Here is a 21,672-nt window from a genome sequence, read left to right on the forward strand (position 1 = left end):
TTCAAATCCCGCGCTCAGAGGGGCTGGGCCGGCCGGCCGGCAGGAGTTGGGAAGGGTAACGCAGCAATGAACCACCGCTCCCCTCCAGAGCGCAGGGGTGGGAAGGGCAGGTCCCGCGGGGCCAGGCAAATCCCCTGGCCGCTCCAGGAGTGACAGGAAGAAGCTGGGCGGGGAAGGAGGCGGCTGGCGGTGGCGGATCAATACCTGCCTGATGACAGGGGACGATGATGATGAGACGGAGAGAACGTGATTCCTGGGGACCAGGCTCTCTCCCAGCAGCGCCCCATCGGACTCGGCCCCGCCGAGTGCGGGGACCCCGGGGCAGCAGCAGGGTCGGAGGGACCACTCGGTGCCTCTCCAGCCCCGGCCCCCAGCCGGCATCTGCCCGCGGAGAGCAGCAGCACCTGCCGGCGGAGGGGCAGCGGCGGGGAAGGGCGCTCAGAAATGTCCAGCCCGGTTCAGCTCAAGTCTCACGTGTAACAGACTGAGCGGGGCGCGGATCCTGCCCCCTCGGGCTGCGGACCCCGGGGGCAGGTTATTTCTCAGCCATCGCACCGCACGCCACCAATTCGCTGCGGGGGGGGGAGCACAAGACACACGTGCGTGACACCCAGATTGCCCGAGCTCGGACACACAAATGCAGGGAAGGCTGCCGAGCCCCCAGCAAGAGGGGGGACGCCCCGGGGATACCACACCGCCTGGCCACGCTAGTTACCTTTCATCCAGTCCACCACTTGACTCGGAGACCATTTACTCACGGGTTCCATGATGAGAGCCATCGGGGACTCGGCCGCCCCTTTGGCGGGCGGAGAAGCGCGGACCCACTCCCCTTGTCCTCCCGGGCAGCCGGCGGTGGGGGGGAGGTGGGAGAAGGGTCGAGGTTGCTTTTTGCTGTAGTAGGTTTTCCAACCGCCCCGTACCCGGCAAGCCTCTCGCAGCCCAGCCTCAGCGCCCGAGCCCGCCAGTGGAGGGGACGCCACCAAAGCCCAGCGCGCCTCTCCCGCTCGCTGCCTCTGCTTCTGCGTCTCTCTCCGGGTTTCAATTCATGTTGCTGGCCCGGCGGGGAGTGGGAGGCGGCGGCTGCTGCTGCTGCACGCTCCGTCGCTTCGGGCCTCCTGCCCCCGCTGCTCCCGAGCGATCCCCGGACTGCTCCGAGGGCAGAGGGCGTGAGCTGCTGGGCGGCTAATCAGGCGGCCGCGGGGCTGGGGCTCAGCCACCGTCTCCCCCGCCTCCAGGGCAGCTCCACGCTTGTCTCCTTCTCCCGCACGGCCGGGAGCCTGGCGGAAATGACGAGCTGCAAATAGCAGAAGGAAAAGGCGAAGCCGCCCGGCTCCGCGCTGGGGAGATGCTGCTTCGCCAGGCGGCTGCAGCAGCAGTAGCCGCCGGGCCCGGGGGAAGGCGGAATCTCACGCGCGTGGGGCGAGCTGCACCCGCGCAGCCCCAGTCCCCGGCGCAGCGCGCGCGCACTCCCGGCCCGGGCAGGGGGCGAGGGGGCGGCAGAGGTGGGAGCCGGAGCGCTCCCGAGCGAAAGGCGCCGGAGGCGGCCGCGCAGGGCACCTGTTTCCACTAGTCCAACTTCTGAGCGCGAGGCGCCGGCTTTGCTCCAGCGTCTGGTTAGTTGAAAGGTAAACCCCCGTCTTTCCGGGGGGAGGGGGAAGGAGCAGGAGCTGCTGGTGGTGCTGATGCATCAGGAGGAGGTGGAGGAGGAAATCAAGCCGGGAGGCATCGTGTTCCTTTTGAAAGCGTTTCTGAGTGGGCTCCGGGAGGTAATTGCTGAGAAAAGCCCTGCTGGAAAATGGCTGTGATTTTTAATCTGTTCAGATACCTAAAATCCACATGATTGGACTAGCAAAATGAATGGGACGTCAAGTGGATGGTGGTTTTGCTCCTTCATGCATATTCAACACCTAATTCACCTGCTACGCCTATACAAGGATGGATGATTTAACTTCAGATAGTTCTGATTTATTAAGACTCAGTCCAGTTCTGCAGACCTTACTCCAGCTGAGTAATGCTCATTTCCGCCATTATTCCACTGGTTTTAATGAGTTTACTGGTGGGGTAAGGGACTATTCGATGTGAGTAAAATTGGCAGAATCAGGGTCAGATTAAGGCAATCCCCAGACTCACCACAACATGGGCTCCCTTTAGTCTGATCCCTGCCATAGCCTTGATCTCCACACCATCGCACCAGGTGGGATGCTAGCAGCCAGGGACATCCATAAATGCAATCTTCTGGGTGGTGGGGGTCTGCCACCATTTCCTTTTGGGTAGTCTGGGCCACAACTGGTCTCCTCCCTACTCCTTGTCTCCCAGTGATCTTGGGTCCATCCAGGAGAAGAAAGGACTCATCCTCCTCCCACCCGAGTGCAGGACTCCCTATATACCCAGCACCACCCAAACAAAACCAGGATGGGATGGCAACAGAAAGAGACCTCTACCGCGGTGGCAGGGTGGTGTAGGTGTGCTCCTCCTAATCAACCCATATGCAGGAACCCCAGCTCCAAGGAGGTAATAACTCTCCCAGCCATTCCTATGCCAAGGGGTGAGGTGAGGACCAGCCTTCCCTCTTGGCCGTGTGCAGAACAAATGGCTACCCACATTAAAATGTAACACCTCTGAGTGAAGACTCTCCTACTCCTACTCTATCCCTCCCTCATTCCATCTACACATTCATTATCTCTCCCTCCTCATTCATTCCATATGCCATATTTATTATTGCCTACTTTCCACCACTCAGTCTTCCCCTCTTACTCTGGAGAGTAAGGGAGAGACCGAGAGAGTGAGCTGTGGAGAGAATGCCAACCTGGCAAGGAGCAGTGGCAGCCAGGCCCCCTACCCTTGTGAGTGGTATGGGTGACAGCAGAGGGATCTCCCACACAGAGAGATAGGCATGACATCTTGGGTCCCCTCCCCTAGAGAATGGCAGAGATTACAGAAGAGGTCCCCTCTCAGGAGAGTTGGGAGCAGCAGAAGTGGTCCCCTCCCTCCAGCAAGCCAGGGGATAACCTAGTCCTGCTCACAACAGCACTGATTACATTATACTTAGGTCACTTTCTTTGCAATTAACAGAGCTAGAAACTCTTGTTTAACGAGGGATGAGATTCTGACATCATTACTTGACTGCAGAAGCATTACTCTAGACTTGTCTGTAGTGCATAGGCCTTAATCCAACCCATCCCATTGGCAACTCAGTTTTTTTTCTAAGAACGGTTTCTTTACTAAATGCCACTAAAACCTATAGTTTTCTGGATCTCCGGATTCCATTTGCAAAGTTTGATTTTAGTCATTTTCCCCTCTGAAAGGGGCAAAAGATGCAAATCCTTACAAAATTATAGGAAACCGTGGGCTATTGCTAGTGTTAAGAATGGTTTCTATTAGCAACCTTTATTCTGAAAGACTTAGAAATGGATATCCAACTTCAGTCCAGACAGAAACATGGCTTGTAATTCATACCACTAATGTATAATTTACAACATTGTGGCTGAGGAGAGGGGCAATCATTTGCATGCTTGGTTAAGAAGAGTTCAAAAACTAATACAAGTTCAAATATTTCACATTTTTTTTCTGCGGCTTTTCTGCTTATTTTGTCAATACCCCCAGCTAAGAATCCTATAATATATACTTACAGAATAAACTACAGTTACACTGAGAAAAAGGTTTGCAATACTGGAGAAGACAATAGGTTCATCTCTGACCCTTTACCTCTAGCAGCAGTCAATATCTGTTGTCTGAAAATGCTCTGACCTAATTATGAAATGGTAAATGGAAAATCCTTCCTTGTTAACCTCTTAAGTAAACAGTGTATGCTCTGAAGCAAAATACTTGATTACATTTGTTATTTTATCTGGCACAGCTATCATACGACTATTCAGTTAAATCCTGCTGTCTCTCGCTAACAAGTACTTTTAGTAAAGTCAATAGAACTATGTGCATGGATTAAAGGAGAATGATTTGGCCCATTATGATTGATAAAATTATCCAGACATAGGATTTAACCTGATGACCTACTGCAGAACAAATTCCATAGCCTGAGAATGTGGTATAAAAAAGGTATTTTTTTTCAAAAATTGTTCTAAATTCATTGCTTGGTTGATTTTATTCTTGTTCTCTTGCTAGGGTAAGGAGTCAAAAGGTGAGACTGATGACTTTTACAGCGACTTTCCCAATCTTAAATATCTCAATCAAATTATTGTTGATGCTTTTCCTTTCCAGGCAATGGCCCTGACCTTGCAATCCAATCTACATGCACCATCTTTTTGCCTAGGCAGAGCCCTCTTCAATGAGATTCTGCCCAGGTGCAAGGATCCATTCAAGTGTGTCAAAGTGCAGATTGTATAATCCTAGTTTTTGAACTAACTCATCCACTGCAATGGATCTAATACACACAATAATTTAAATGTTCACATGTATTTTTTGAAGTGTCTAAATTTGTATTTGTGCAGTCACACATGTCAATGAAATACCTTTCCTCTTTTAGAGTAGTGAAAATAAAGATAAAAGTAAATCCATTGTTAAATAAAAATGGGGGTGGGGTGGAATTTAATGCTGTACTACAAGTCTGAAGTCAAAAGCAGAGGATGTGTCTGCTTAGGCCCCATTGCTGCAAACACTTATGTACCTGCTTAATTTTATTACCACAAGTGACCTCAATGGGACTACTCCCAGTAGTAAATTTCAGTAGTAAAATAGAAGTTTTTGTTAGGACTGAAGCTATAGAATATAAGATGTTTGAAGCAGGGGCAATCTTTTGTTGTGTTCGTAGAGTGCTCAGCACAATGGTCCCCTGATGCTTGACTGGGGCCTTTTAGGTGCTACTGAAATACAAATGATTAATAATAACAATAATGATGCAAAAGAGAATTAAGGTACTCTTTAGACCTACTGGACCAATGTGACACACAGCTTTAGGGTGGCAGAATTAGGCTCTGTATAGGCACTGCACGGCTGGTCTGTTCAGCACCTTAGTAACTCCTTAGACAAACACTCCCTCAGTTTTTGTCTGCTTAACCTTTACTTTTTATACCTTAATTTTATTTTATTTTTGTTTTGCCTAAGTGAAGCAATACAAATCAAGAGTCTGTCACTGAGCATCTATATTATTTACATGGGGCCAGACTGTACATTGGCTTTGAGTGATGGATTGCTGAATCTCTGTGGATTTCCCAGAAATTTCAGAGACCACTGATGGGATATATAAGCCCTGTTCAATGACAAGTTAAAATCTTTCCCTGGAGTAAGAGAAGGAACTTGTTCTTCCAAAGATATTGTTTCAGATTCCAGCAACAGAAACAAGTTAGATTTTTAGAGAAGTAATAATAAGGCTATTGGAAGTAACCCCAAAATAGGCAAATTAGCTGGGAGCTATTAAACATACCCAGAGGCAATCTGTGAAAAGGGTAGTATTTCTTTCAAGCAAGGAAAGCTTGCCCATGTTTTGGCAAGATTCAGTTAGGCATTTACTTCAAGAAATACATTTCTTAAGCTCTTTCATCCAAATGTCTCTGAGAACCTGATTCTGCCGTCCATACTTGCACTGAGTGCTAGCTTACTCTGCAAAGTGTATGGGTCAGATTCTGATGTCCTTAGGTTGGGTAGCACTCAAGTTTAGTAGGACTAGCATGAGCAACACTATTGAAATCTGCCACCAAATTGATGGTACACATGGAACTATTTGTGTAGTATGCTACCACTCAGTATGAGTACTGGGTAGCAGAGTCTATCCCTAAGTAAAGAGGTCCAACTGGTCAATGATATTTCTGATTTAATTCTTGGCCTAAGTTCAGTTCTTCTCTTTCCTCCCCTTTTCTCCCCTCCCCTCCTCTCACCACTCAAATCATCTTCTCCTCCTTCAATTTATTTTAAAGTATTACTTTAATGACAAATGTCATCTTACCCTAAATGTCATCTTACCCTTTGGATATGCCTTAAATCCATGACCACTTAATATGATATGAACTAATTTTTGAGGATTAAACATTTTAATAATAATGTAATAATGATTTGATGTTATATTTATTGTGTAATCAGAAATACAAATCATAAATCACCCAAAGGATGTTTAATCATTTAAACCACTCAGGACTCACTTATTAGATGAGAATGGTGGCTGAGGGGTAAAAATTCAAAGACTTCAAACACCTTTTATAAAACAAAAGATCATCATTTTTAAAAGGATTTAAAAATGAATGGTCTGAGTATTTCCCCAAGAAATCCCTATCATTTTAATTAGGTTTCTTCATTAGACAAAAAAGAAACCCTGCCTTTGAATCTGTTTTATGCATAATTTGAGTCCCATCACATCTCTTAAACAGGGGCAATCAAGTAAATTGTGTACTGGGACTTGCTCCATTACTAGCTGTATAAGGAAATAAACAGGTTTAATAGATTTTAGGATCATGAAGGACCACTGTGAACATCTAAGCCTGACCTTCTCTATAACACAGGCCATACAATTTCTCCCAGTCACCCAGAGAGATTATTCTTTTCCATGGTTATACTTGTTTTTTGTGCCAATATGTATCAATTACTAATCCCTTTCCATATGGAGTTAAGTGGTACATTTTGCCCCCCTCAGGAGAACAAGTCGTAATTTAAACACTGTGGAGCCATTAGTACTTATATATCCATTGTCTATAGTATTTATAACTAATCTGAAATACTCATGTGTAACTAACTACAAAATGACAGAATTCAACTCAGAGATGGTGGGGATACATTCTAAACTGAAGAGCAATTTTGAGGATCAGAAACTGTTGTCCCATGGAGTGACTGTGAAAGCTGACAGACTGTGATGTTGGTGTAGTCCACCTCCTTTTTAGATGTAAACTAGTTAAATGGCAAAAACAAGCACTCAGCACATACAGAATTTTCAGGCAAAGCACTATTTCAATCATTTTTAAGTTTCATGTCCTCTTTGGCGTTATGGTACTTCTCTTTAAATAATTTGTACCTAAGATCCTGCCCACGACAGAAGTATTTGGGCTGCAAAGATAGTAAGTATATGACAGATTAGGACCCACAGATTAGGTTGGGGGCTCATAGACTCACATACTTTAAGGTCAGAAGGGACCATCGTGATCATCTAGTCTGACCTGCTGCACATTCCAGGCCACAGAACATCACTCTGACCTTGGTGAAAATTCCTTCCTGACCCCAAATATGGCAGTCAATTAGACCCTGAGCATATGGGCAAGATCCACCAGGCAAATACCTGGGGACAGTGGCTTCATGGCTCTGGGGGGATAGAGCCAAGGAGCTGCAGAATATGCTTCCCTTGAAATCTCCTTGGAAGCTTTTTCTGGTTGTAGCAGTAACTCCCACTTACACAACTGCAGGAGTGGTACTAGAGCTTTGTTGTGACATCAGCAAGGAATTTCCTGACAACATAGCTCATGCGAGATGGTCAGTGCTGCCCTGGGGAAAAAAGAGGCAAGTAAGCAGTGTGGAGGCTGTAGGCCTCCATGAAAATGATATTGCACACATGAACAGCCCAGGATATGCAGGTTCAGAGAGCACAGCCAACCTGCCAGTTCAATGGCGGTGTGGGGCAGAGTGAAAATCCTGCTCCACTTTGAAAGAGGAAATGAGAACTCATGGAGTTTCCTATCCCTAGGGGGGAAAAACATGTAGAGGTAGTATGTGACCATTTATGTTTTCCTTTTTTTTTAGAAAGAGGAGAGGAGGTGGTTTGTTCGTTCAACTACCTTATTAGAATAAGACTACATTTATACTACAGCAACAAATGCACTGCTTGAAACAATAAAAATCCCAAGGCACATATTCATAGAAGTTCTTCTGTGTTAAAAGACTACTAGAGCAGATTATAAAAGAAAACAGCTACTAATTATAAACATTGGGTTCCCACACATTAGCATCACAAATGTAAAATGGCAGCCCACAAGAGTAGGTTCAGAAATCTCATTAAAAATGTAACTTAAAAAGAAATGTTGCAGTTTATTTGTGGTTGTACATACTGTTTTATTACCTTTTGACTGTTCATATTGCTTGTCTAAACACAATGGACAATATCTCTTTAAGTATAATTTTACTGATAAATGTATATATGTGAAAGGATAATTAACATCTGATCATTTTCTAAACCATTCCAAAAATAAAACAAAATTCTAGAATTGCCTAAGAATGTAGTAATCCAAATTACACAGTGCAGTACAAAAGGAAAAGAATAATGATACAGTAATATAAAAAGGGCGAAACCACAGTGAGGAGGGACATTTGTCAGTATACTCAGAAAAGTACAATCTGTCTTCCTGGCAAGGAGTACAAGTACTACATGCCAATTCTTCTTTCTGACTTCAAGAAGAGTTGCCATATGTCTTCAAAGTCAGAAACCTCCTCTTAAATATAGTATACTGTTTGCTTATACTGTGTATAGCTGTAGCAGGGATGGGTGGCATTCACACTGACTAAATTGGAGCAGTTATAAATCTTCTAGTGCCACAAAATAATGTGTCAATCCAGTTTTTGTGGGGTTTGGATATCTGAAATAGGAAGGAGCAATCTGGCTGCTAACGAATAAGGAAACTTCACAGTTTTACTTTGTCTCCCACACCTAACAACTTGCTCTAAAAGTTATTTTTTATGTAAAAATCCCCAAAATGTCTCAAGATGAAAGTGATTTTAGTCTTTTCATATGTATACCACATTATTAGAGTGAATTACATGCATTTACAAATACAGCATCTCTGTGCAATAATTAAATGTGTTTTGATGTTCCTCAATATTACTATGATTAAGTATCACTCAAAGTATCTTACATGTATATGGTGCTTCATACATAATGCATCATACATTAAGTAGAAGGAATTGCTGATCATGTTTCTGTCAACACTTCATGAACACAAAAGACAGCCATAGAAGAGTATGACTAATGACCCATTTTGACCTATTCCCTATGACTAACAAATTGCCTTTTACTGGATGGTTGTCCGCAGTCTAGTTACGGGGATCAGATTTCCACCTGGGAAATGGACACCATCTTGGCCAGACATATTCTCAGCAGTGCGACCCTTGGAATCTGCTGAAGCTGGTCTCCTTTATTGGGTTGACTTAGACTAAAAATTCAGGGAATGGGAAACATAAGTACTTCTGAATGGGGTTTTGGCAAAGGAGGTGAGTAAAACCTCTTAGCTCTGTTCTTTGAATAACAATTGTGAGACAAAGCTACAACAACTGAATCCTTTCAGAAATCCCTTAACCTTCTTAATTTCAAAGGGCCTGTTCATAGCTGGTATCACACATAACTCATCTATCTGGGCATTTATATTGTGCTCCTTAATGTGGTGTCTGAGCATTTTATGGAATTAAATGGGTCTGCTATGTAGTCAAATTAATATTGATGTTTGGTTCTCTCTCTTCTTCACCGACCTGGGAAGGAAGGGAGATATATTTTATTACTTAAGTTATTATTGTGGGAAAGCTATGAAGAAGAGTGGAATCTTAAGTTTTGTCCAGAAGTCAGTGAGATTCGTGATTATACTAAACTCCTGAGGGAGAGACTTCCAGAGCTGTTGCTCACCCATCAGAAAAAGCTGTCTCCCCCACTCTCATGACTCATAGGGCCAGTTTACATTAAGGAAATTTGCACTGATGTAATGACATTGATAGTTTAAAAGTAGACATGCTGCATAGGTGCAGAATTTACACCACTGCAGTGTAATCCAGTAACATACCAAAATAAACTGTGCAAGTGTAAGATATTGTTTGCATCAGTGCAAAACTTTTATATTAGGGCTTTTACAATGTTGTTACACTGATGCAAATTCCCCATATGTAGATAGAGCTTCACGCTTGTTCCTGAGGAATGCAGCTATCATGAAAGATCATAGTTACATAGAAAGAGTTGAGTCCCTGAAGTAGCCTAGATTCAGCCCTTGAGGGTGTTGAAGGACCAGAATCCTGAATTTGGTTTGGTATTTGTTGTGTGGCAAGTGTAACATCTGGAGCTCCAGGATGATGTACTTGAATTGTGTGTGTTACTTAATAGGTGGGCTGCAGCATTTTGAGCCATACTGAAGTTTGTGTTCCCCCGGAGATGATGATATTATTTCCGAATGCAGCACACTGCATTAGTTGAGCCTGAAAGTCACATATACCTGGATCCATACAGCCAAGTTGCTAAATGATAGGACAGGGCCTAGTCTCTTGGCCAGTGGTAGATGGAACAAAGTGTTTCTGGCAGCTGTGGCTATTTGAAAATCCATTAGCAACATAGTCCATGAGGATCCAAAGGCTATGAACTCTTTTGGCCTCCTTGATTGAGGATGATATTAGAGTTTTGCTTAGCTCTTTGAAATGTTCTCTTCCCATTAACATTTTGATCAGGTTTAGATGCCCTCAGTTACTGAACATAAGAACGGCTGTACCGGGTCAGACCAAAGGTCCATCTAGCCCAGTATTTGTCTAATGATTTTGCTTAGACATTGGGATAGCTGGGAGGTGGTACTGTTAGCATTTACTGTGAAAGATAAGTAGAGTTGCATGCCATCCTCATACTGGAGGTATTTGGAGCCAGAATGTTGCTTGATCTCCTTAAAGGTTGTAGATACATGTTGAAGAGAATAAGAATGTGGACAGAGTATTGTACAACTTCACAAGTGAGGTCTCTAGAGGTGGAGGTGCAGATGCCCATTACAAACTGCTGAGATTGTTCCAAGAGGAAGGATCTGAACCAGAGCTGCACATTTTCATTTTCACTGCCAAATTTTTGAGGTGCAGCAGTAGCATCTCCTGGGTGACAATACGCAACACTTCTGTGATGTCCAGCAGTATGGGAGTGAGTATTTATCCATAGTCCATGCCAAAAGGAAATGATAGTTTTTGCTGCCAGCACCATCCATGGACCTAAAATGAACTTGCCTCAATAGACTATATATGGAAAATTACACTAAATCATTTTAGTTTTTGCTATCAATTCAACAGAGAGAAAGTGACAGTTCAAAAGGAGAAAATCTTGAGCAGACTTCATGCCTGACAAATCCTACTACACTTTGCAAAAATTACCATAACTACTTCCAGTAATTACAGGCTATATTCTACACAAATGTATAAAGCAACATGAAGATATCCCGATTTCCATGACACCTGTCTCTTCATTAGCAGCAAGAAATCTTCTATATAACTGCCAATAATCCTGGAGAAACTAGAAGGGCTGTATGGTGTGAATGTGTCATTTACGCAGTTATCATTTGCTCAAGGAAGAATTAAATCAATTTGTGAAAGACATGATGTTATAGGCTCATATACATACATCTGAAAGGTATAAAAGTCTTAGGGATGTAGTCTTATTTTGGATATTTTGTTTGAGCTCATATCACTGCACATTGTATTGTAAACACAGCTACAGCACAAATGTACACAATGGGAGTAAAAAGAGATTTTAGAAGATAGCTGATGACATTATATCTTGTATGAGATCATAATTAAACCATTAGTTTGACCAGATGATCCAGTATTGCTATGAGAAATGAGATTAGAGCCTGATGTAATCCATTCAAGTGGAAAGAGTTTGTTAAACTGATTGCAGTAAAATAAGATTTTTTTTTCTGGGCTGTTTTTTTGTTGAGTTGGACATATGGATTTCAGGAGACAGATGTGGCTAACAAATTCTGATCACTGTATCTACTGTACCAGATCTGCAAAGATGGGAACTGTTGGGAAATTGGCCCTACAAATTTAATTTAGTTGTGAGCTCAATATGGAAGTTCATAAAATGTTAAAATAACCTATAATAACAAATGTTAACAGAAGGTAAGCCAATGTTATATACAGATGCAAAAGAACCAAACAGAAAGACTAACTTAGTCCAAACAAAAAGGTCAAGTTGAATAATTTAAGGCAGGGGTCGGCAACCCCTGGCACGTGGCTCGCAAGGATAAGTACCCTGGTGGGCCAGGCCAGTTTGTTTACCTGCCGCATTGGCAGGTTCGGCGGACTGCAGCTCCCACTGGCCGCGGTTCGCCATCCTAGGCCAATGGAGGCGGCGGGAAGCGGCGCGGGTGAGGGATGTGCTGGCCGCGGCTTCCCGACGCCCCCATTGGCCTGGGACGGTGAACCGCGGCCAGTGGTAGCCGCAGTCTGCCGAACCTGCTGACGCAGCAGGTAAACAAACTGACCCGGCCCGCCAGAGTGCTTACCCTGGCGAGCCGCGTGCCAGAGGTTGCCGACCCCTGGTATAGAGAGTATGTAGTTTTGATTCTAATCAATGGAGCTGGCAGACAAACTGTACTGTTTCCTGCTTCCATTGCTTCACAATACTCATAATTAGCCCCTTCTCTGTTTGTGTTTCCTTCTAAACTACCAGCATAAGTACTTTTGTCCCAGAACCAGATTAACCATTACACCACTTAACCCCAGACCTAATAGCTTAAATCATAGATATGCTTTGTCCTGTGATATAGGATGACACAAATGTTTGTATTCCATATTCTGATCTTTCATTGTCTTCCAGAAAGATTTTAATCAAGCTCAGAAATTATGTATGGGTATCTCTTCTGTATCATCCATTGTCTGTAAGAACCAAAGAGCTGCCATACTGGGTTAGACCAATGGTCCATCTAGCCCCATATCCTGTCTTCCAACAGTAGCTATTACTAGATATTTTGGAGGGAATGAACAGGAACAATTGTCAACTGAGCCATTCCCTGTCATCCAGCCCCAAGTCTTGATGTTAGAGATTTAGGGACACCTGAAGCATGGGGTTGCACTTCATCATCTTGGTTAATAGCCATTGATGAAGCTATGCTCCATGACTTTATCTAATTCTTTTTTAAATCCGGTTATACTTTTGGCCTTCAACCGTCCCATGGCAATGAGTTCCACAGGTTGCTTGTAAACTTAGTGAAGAAATACTTTCTTTTGCTTGTTTCAAACCTGCTGCCTATTAATTTCATTAGGTGACCCCTAAATCTTGTGTTATGTGAAGGGGTAAATAACACATCTTATTCACTTTCTCCATGCCATTCATGATTTCATTGACCTTTATCATAACCCCCTTTAGTCGCCTCTTTTCTAAGATGAACAGTTCCAGTCTTTTTAATCTCTCCTAATATGGAAGCTTTTCCATACCTCAACAATTTTTGTTGCCCTTCTTTGTACTTTTTTTCAGTTCTAATATATCGTTTTTTTGGTGACCAGAACTACATGGAGAATTTAAGGTGTGGGCGTACCATGGATTTATATAGTGTCATTATGGTATTTTCTGTCTTCTTATCTATCCCAGTGGTTCTCAAACTGTGGGTTCGGACTCCAAAGTGGGTCACAACCTCCTTTGAATGGGATCACCAGGGCTGGCTTAGACTTGGTGGGGCCCGGGGCTTAAGATGAAGATGAAGCTTCAGCCCTGGGCAGCAGCAGGGCTCAGGTTCCAGGCCCCCTACCTGGGACTGAAGTCCTTGAGCTTCAGCTTTGGCCTCCCTGCCCAGAGCAGTGGGGCTTGGGCTTTGGCCCTTCTACCCTGGGCAGTGGGGTTTTGGCAGGCTCAGGCTTCAGTCCCCCCTCCTTGGGTTGAGAACTAATTTTTGTTGTCAGAAGGGGGGCCATGGTGCAAAGAAGTTTGAGAACCCCTGATCTATCCCTTTCCTAATGGTGCCTAATATTGTTAGTGTTTTTGACTGCCTTTGCACACTGAGCACCTATTTTCACAGAACTATCTATGATGGCTCCAAGATCTCTCTCTTGAGTGTTAACAGCTAATTTAGACCCCATGTATGTATAGTTGGGATAATTGTTTCCAGTGTGAATTACTTTGTACTTATCAATATTGAATTTCATCTGCCATTTTGTTGCCCAGTCACCCAGTTATATGAAACCCCCTTAGTAACTCTTCACAGTCAGTTTTGGACCTAACAAGCTTGAGTAATTTTATATTGTCTACAAATTTTGCCACTTCACTGTCCACCCCCTTTTCCAGATCATGCATGTATATGTCCAACAGCATAGGTCCCAATACAGATCCTTGGGGGGGTCATCCTATTTATTGTGAAAATTGATCACTTATTCCTACACTTTTCCCCTTATCTTTTAACCAGCTACTGATCCATGATAGGACCTTCCCTCTGATCCCATGATTGCTTACTTTGCTTAAGAAATTTAAGAGCCATACAGATAATGGTTTGTGGAAGGAGGAAGCAAAAAGAGAGGTCAGCTTTTTAATTTAGCTAATAACTGTCTGATTTCACTGCAGATTCTCTGTAGAGGTAACAAGTACCTTCAGAGTGCGTCAAACTATTTTTTGAAGAATAATTCCAAATGAATAACAGAATTATTTTCTATTCTTTTTATTCCTCTGGTTTTGATCTAAGAGGTTATTTCAGCCAGCTGTCAATCATATAAATAACATTACTTAATATTTCTAAGGCACATTACGTTCAGTGATCTCAGGCATTACAAATATTAATTAATTAAGCCTCACATCCTTCTGAAGTATGTATTATCATCCCCTTTTTATACAGATAGGAAAATGTGGCACAGAGAAGCTAAGCAACCTGTTCAAGTCACAAATTAAGTCTGTGGCACAACTGGGAAGAGAACCCAGATGTCCTGGCTCCCAACCCTGTAACTACACAACAGTCCTTCCTTTCGGATATTTCAAAGGATGGGCATATAATTCTCAGAACTATTTGCAAACTATTGTACCATGAGGCTCGTGCAATTTTTCAAAATGAAAAACTGAATAAAATGTAGCCATAGCATTGGCTGAATATGGTAATGACCCAGTTGTTTACCATGAAATGTTATATAGGATAGCCTGCCATTTTGAGTCTTTGTACAAAGAGATTCTTTCTGATGCCCTTTATTGTCCATTAGGGGTGGGGAGGAGAACTGTGTTACAAATTATTCATGCTGTCACAATATATCATTAAAGATCAGGTAACTGAAACAATCATTTATTGTCTCTAGCTAATTAAAATATGCTTTCATAAACCAATGGTTTGTGCGAATGTCTGTGCAGCAAAAAAGAGATGAGGTTGTCAGTGAAGAGGGAGTCAGTGTTCCTCTGTACTGTGGGTCAAGATCAGATGATGCAAGTTAGACCATCTTACACATTAAAGCCCCAAGGAGCTTCTTGCATCCATATTACCAATGTAAGGGAGTCTACGTACAAGCAATGTATACACCAAACAGAAGTGTGTAAAGAGTTAAAGTTGTCCCCCAACTCCTTTAACATACACTTTTATACCTTCTTCCAGCTCCTTAAAATGTAAGTATAGCTGAGTGTAAGGGAATCTAAGTGTAAAGGCATCTAATTTACAATACCTTACACATCACCTCTGTATTTAGCACGTCTTTGAATCCTATTTCTTCCAGTCACTTTGTACCATTGTGAGGTCTTTTTAATCTTTTTCATCCTTCCTGCTCCACCTCATACTCCCTCTCCTGGCTGCTAGATGTTTAGAAATTGAGTAAATAAAAATTGATCTTCCTTTTTTCTTGAATGGATTAATTAATGGTCTACATATTTTTTTTACCTTTAAAGGAGATGACCTATAAAACTTAAATATTCTTTAAGATACTAAATATATTAATATTCTTATAGCTTTAAGTTGTACATTGACAAGGCCAGATCAAGAAGATTAAGAGTATGTCTATTCTACGAAATTAGGTCGATTTAATAGAAGTCTATTTTTTTAGAAATCGATTTGATACAGTTGATTGTGTGTGTCCCCACTAAGTGCATTAAGTCAGCAGTGTGCGTCCACAGTACCGAGGCTAGCATCGACTTCCGGAGCGTTGAACTGTAGGTAGCTATCCCACAGTTCCCGCAGTCTCCGCTGCCCATTGTAATTCTGGGTTGAGCTCCCAATGCCTGATGGGGCAAAAACATTGTCGCGGGTGGTTCTGGGTACATGTCGTCAGGCCCCCATCCCTCTCTCCCTCCGTGAAAGCAATGGCAAAAAATCATTTCTCACCTTTTTTCCTGGGTTACCCATGCAGATGACATACCACGGCAAGCATGGAGCCTGCTCAGCTCACTGTCACCATATGTCTCCTGGGTACTGCTGGCAGACGTGGTACTGCAGTGCTACACAGCAGCATCCCCTTCCCTTGCCTTGCAGGTGGCAGATGGCACAACACGACTGCTAGCTGTCGTCGTTGTCCCATGGGTGCTCCTGGACGGCCTTGGTGAGGTTGGTCAGGGGCGCCTGGATAAAAATGGGAATGACTCCAGGTCATTCTCTTCTTTAAGTTTCGTCTAATGAAGATTCAGTCCTGCCTGGAATATCATGCCAGCTGGAGGCTTCTGCCTCAGGCTACTCTCCCAGTCAGCAGCACCGTGTGGTCGCAGCCTACCCCTTGCTCCCATGGCTCATGAAGCCTGGACAGTAGTAAGGAGCAGTTCAACTATAGGCTGAGCAAGTGCAGAATGGTGGTAGAAATGTGCCTTTGGACGTTTAAAAGCGTGCGGGCACAGTTTACTGACTTAGTTAGACCTCAGCGAAACCAATATTCCCATCATTATTACTGCTTACTGTGTGCTCCACAATATCTGTGAGAGTAAGGGGGAGACATTTATGGCGGGGTGGGAGGTTGAGACAAATCGCCTGGCTGCTGCATACGCACAGCCAGACACCAGGGCGGTTAGAAGAGCACAGCAGGGCGCGCTGTGCATCAGAGAAGCTTTGAAAAACAGTTTCATGACTGGCCAGGCTACAGTGTGAAAGTTCTGTTTGTTTCTCCTTGATGAAAACCCGTCCCCTTGGTTCACTCTACTTCCCTGTAAGCCAACCGCTCTCCCCTTCCCCCTTTGATCGCCGCTTGCAGAGGCAATAAAGTCATTGTTTCAAATTCATGCATTCTGTATTAATTTGTCACACAAATGGGGGAATAACTGCCAAGGTAGCCCGGGAGGGGTGGGGGAGGAGGGAAGCATAGGGGTGGGGGAGTTGTAGGGGCACCCCCTAGAATGGCATGCAGCTCATCATAGAAGTGGCATGTCTGGGGCTCTGACCTGAAGAGGCTGTTTGCCTCTCTGCTTCTTTGGTAGGCTTCATGCGGCACTGCTGTGGGTCCCTGTTATAACCTCTGTCCTTCATGCCCTTGGAGATTTTTTCAAATATTCCGGCATTTCGTCTTTTGGAACGGAGTTTGGATAGCACGGATTCATCTCCCCATACAGCAATCAGATGCAGTACCTCCCGTTCGGTCCACGCTGGAGCTCTTTTGTGATTCTGGGACTCCATGGTCACCTGTGCTGATGAGCTCTGCATGGTCACCTGTGCTGATCAGCTCGCTACGCTGGCCAAACAGGAAATGAAATTCAAAAGTTTGCGGGGCTTTTCCTGTCTACCTGGCTAGTGCATCTGAGTTGAGAGTGCTGTCCAGAGCGGTCACAATGGAGCACTCGGGGATAGCTCCCGGAGGCCAATACCATCGAATTGCACCCACACTACTCCAAATTCAACCCAGCAGGGTCGATTTCAGCACTAATCCCCTCGTCGGGGAGGAGTACAGAAATCGATTTTAAGAGCCCTTTAAGTTGACAAAAATGGCTTCATCATGTGGACGGGTACAGGGTTAAATCTATCTAATGCTGCTAAATTCGACCTAAACTTGTAGTGTAGACCAGGGCTAAGTAGCAAAATGTGGAACTACAGTACTCTATACTTTTCTTGATGTCACTATCCCAACGTGATTGAGATTCTAGAACTTCTTGAAAAACTAGTTTTGGTAAGAAAGGTCTATTTTCCAAGGAAACATGGAGTTCAACTAAAGACTTATGAAACAGTAGTATTGGAAAGTGCCTATGAAGCATAGACTTTTCCATCTCAGGGAAGCATTTTTTTTTCCTTTAGGTTTTATAAAAAAAATATAAAACCCAGTCTTCTTCGGGTCAATGACAATTCTGTACTGTACAATGAAACACAGATCTACAAAGACAGAGGTTCTAGGATCCATTCCTATAGTGTTCATCACACAAAACATTCAATGGTACTCTGCAACCATTATCGTACTGCAATTAGCACCAGAGTAGAAATAGGTAACATTAATTCTTATCCTATAAAAAGAAAAACAATCTGCAATAGAGAATACTTCAGTGATGTAGCTTCTCTGAATAGTTTTGTGCCATTTAAAAGAATGTTAATGAAGAAGCTAAGAATTGTTATAATAACTTTAATATAAACTGTAAATCCATGGGGCAGGAGGGAGTGATTTTCCTGAGCCTCAGCATCAAATTTGGGGATATTCCAGGGTTTTTGCTATTCACTACCATTCTTAAGCCTTTCTTTCATAATAGAAAGAGGTGGTTTCCAAATCTTTGGGCCAAATTCATCACAGGTGTATAAAGTAGTGTAAGTTCAAACCTCCTTAAACCAGCTTTACAATTCTATGATTAGGGATAGTAATTGAAATGGCTGTAATTTACTTTTTTGGGAGGGGGAGGCACATTAGCATGTACTGTAAGAAGGTGTAAGTTAAAATAGCCCCACCTGACTTTAACTTACACCTTCTTCCATCCTCAGTGTGTAAGTTACACTTGCTTAAACTCCTTTGCACATAGATAAAAATAAGTAGCTCTAAGAGTACAATCCCTGTATCGGAGTCTAACTTATGCCACTTTAGGCACTGCTTCTGGTCCTTTGTTTTTAAAACACACTGGGTGAAAGCACTTTGCTGTCTCTTCTGTAAACACTGGTAATTACACTGATATTACTATAATGATAGTTTTATAGTTATACAGGATCTAATGTTAATATATTAAAATAAAAATGCAAGTATTCCATATAAAATTGGTACAATACTATAGAGGAAACGACCATTACCTAGAATATACTTGAATATGACCTTTTTGGTACAGTGCTGTACTTTTATAAAGTATGTAAGTATGAAGATAGGATATGGATCCTTGGATGTGAGGTACATATTGGGTTTAACACTTTTCATAAGTGCTAATCTTCCACTACTTTCAAACACAGTTTACAAATTGGGCCTGATCCTGTAGGCAGTTGAGTGCTTGCACCATCCAATGAAGTCAGTCTAAAACTGGCTTTACAATGCTCACAGCTTTGGGTTCACAGTGTGTGTGTGTTTGATTATATGAAGATAAATAGTTCCAGGAAGTTATGGAAGTATGAAAACTAGCTTTAGGTGTATTACTGTGAAAGGAACATGAAAAGGAGGCTAAAAGGACAATATTGGAAATAGAGGAACAGAACAAAAAAAGAGGAAAAGAAAGTTTAAAAAGAAAAAGGAGGGAAGGGGGAAGAAGCATTTCCCCACTACTCCCTTCCTAGTGCATGCTGATTTGTTAACATCATGAGAGGAGTGCTACTGTTCAGGGCAGCAGATATTATGCCACATTATTAGTATTTTCTGTTTCTTAGAGAATGGTATTCAACTGTGCTGTGTTGGTTTAGCTTATCTAGAATTACTGTCATATGTTTTTTAAACTTCTACCGTACACTACTTTTTCTACTAAAACTATATTTTTTGTGAAAAAATTTCATTTAGATGGAAAAGCCATTTTTCATTGAAAAAATGTTGCAACGGAATTTTTTTGACCAGACCTAGATTCTATTATTTATCCTTATAAGAAATTATTCTTGAATCTCATTTGGCATGTTTGGATTTTTATCGCATAATCATAACTGGATTAATGGGTAACACTGATCTTTGCCAATGTAGCTCAAAGTTGCTTAAGGAGTGTGTGTATTTAAGGGTTATGTAATACATAGAAATAATAACCCATCTTGTTTATTTTGAAAGACTTGATTTATATTATTTGAGTCACTGAATATTTTTCATGGATCATTTTAAAAGTTATTAGACTGGAGTTATATTAACATAAATATACACAACTCTATTTTGTGTATTTTATATATATTTGTGTATTTTGTAAATATACACAATATTTTGTGTTCACATTTCAACAAAAAGTAAAATTATTTTGTGGAAGACAAACAGCTTAGGAGCAAAATAGTATTTTGTCAAAACCACTTTTTCTGCCAAAAATTAATTTTGACAAACAATTTATGGCTGGCCCTACTTATCAATGCCTGTGAAATTTAGAACCTTATTCAGATTAATCTTATAGTGATTATTCTCCTTTACAGCCATCTTTAGGGCCAAAAACAACAGAAATTCTTAATTAGCCAAATAGCACACAATAGTATCACTATTCATTAGGGGCCCAATCTTGCAAGGACAATCAGCTCCTCATGGAAAGAGGAGCTACTTTACAGGAGCACTTCATGGGATAAAGTGTGGCAGTAGGCAGCCCACTATCAATTGTCATCAGTATGTCTCCAACTCCAAATTTCATATCATGAAATTAGAGCACTTACATGAAAAATAAGCAAAAGCTAACGTGGTGACAAAACATTACACTTAGTATCAGTCACATGTATGTTTGAAACAAGTTATAAAAACAATGTACTGTGTTGCATATTTCTGATACCTACTACATGCAAAGAGAGGAAGATATGTGGTTGCTCTGGGGTCCAATTTAAGATGATTTGGATGTCTTGCTTGAGAATTGCACCCATAATTCCTTCATTTCTTGGGCCCCTACATCCTTGAGAGTTAATATTAACTCAAATCACTGATAGGATCCTGCAACCTTATCTTCACCATACTATTTATGTATGGAAATTTAAATATTATACACATGCTCAACAGATACTGTAAAAGATCAATCCACATATATATAGAGACCAAGTGGAATCTTTCCAAAAATTCATAGTTATCCATACCCTTCCTTCTCATTTTCAGGCACTCCAATTATTTTCACATTTTACACATGAAGATGATTTTCCAGCATAGCTATTGTTGAATGTAGAGCCTTATTCTTTTTAATCACAGCTGTGCATAATGCATTAATCTTTTTTACTTCTCTTCCATTTCTAATCTGGTCTGCGTCATCAACGGATCTATTGTATCCATGCAAGTCTCTGTGCTGCAGCTGGAAACTCCCAAAGACAACAGTTCAAACTTATTGTGCACTGCAATAATGCTTGCATGGACAGTGTCCATCTTTTTACTTAGAGCACTTCACAGAGAACTGCACTGAAAGGTTCTAAAGCACAAACAGTAACAGTGTGTCCCACATCCCCTTAATGTTCTTTGGGTGAATTCTTGGCCTCATGGAAGTCAGTGGCAAACTCCCACTCACTTCTGCAAGGGCTCCATTTTTCATAAAAGTTGTGTCTCCTGGAGCCAGATCCTAAACTGTAAATCAGCGTAGCTCCATTTATTCTACTTATGTCAAAGAACTAGGCTGATTTACACCAGCTGAGCATCTGCCACTTAATTCCATTTAGGTTTTGTGGTATCCTAGATAGAACTTCGATTTCAAAAGCTCTAAATTAAAACATTTGTTATTTACCAGTGTTAAGGCATTCATGCCAAGCTCAGAGAAGAGAGGTAATTTTAATAAAGTTTACTAAGCAAGTGACGTCCCTATGGGCTTGATTGAAAGCCCATTGAAGTAAATAAGAGTCTTTCCATTGACTTCAGTGGGCTTTGGTTCAGGCCTTATAGCAAGAAGTACATTGAAGAGTCAATTTTAACCAATACTTACAAAAATGTATAGTTTTATTAGCAACACACATGGGGAATCATAGTTTTTTAAAACGTATAAAAGAGATTACATTATTTATAAGTCGATGGGTTGGTAGTCAATGTGTAGTAAGTGAAGAGAAAAATCCTGCTGCT

The 21,672-nt window shown here is 42.2% G+C and overlaps 1 protein-coding gene across 5 annotated transcripts in view; it reads right to left on the reverse strand.

Moving 5' to 3' along the window:
• The window catches only part of CNKSR2 (connector enhancer of kinase suppressor of Ras 2), a 362,143-nt gene extending 360,895 nt beyond the window's left edge, over positions 1-1,248 (reverse strand). For all 5 annotated transcript variants that reach the window (XM_045012122.1, XM_045012114.1, XM_045012050.1 and 2 more), the window contains exon 1: positions 716-1,248. In XM_045012122.1, the coding sequence (XP_044868057.1) occupies positions 716-779 (64 nt within the window). In that variant the 5' untranslated portion in view covers positions 780-1,248. The remainder of the gene's footprint in view (positions 1-715) is intronic.
• Between the last annotated feature and the right edge of the window lie 20,424 nt (positions 1,249-21,672).

Source organism: Mauremys mutica, chromosome 1 (genome assembly GCF_020497125.1).
Source record: "Mauremys mutica isolate MM-2020 ecotype Southern chromosome 1, ASM2049712v1, whole genome shotgun sequence".
Lineage (NCBI taxonomy): Eukaryota > Metazoa > Chordata > Testudines > Geoemydidae > Mauremys > Mauremys mutica.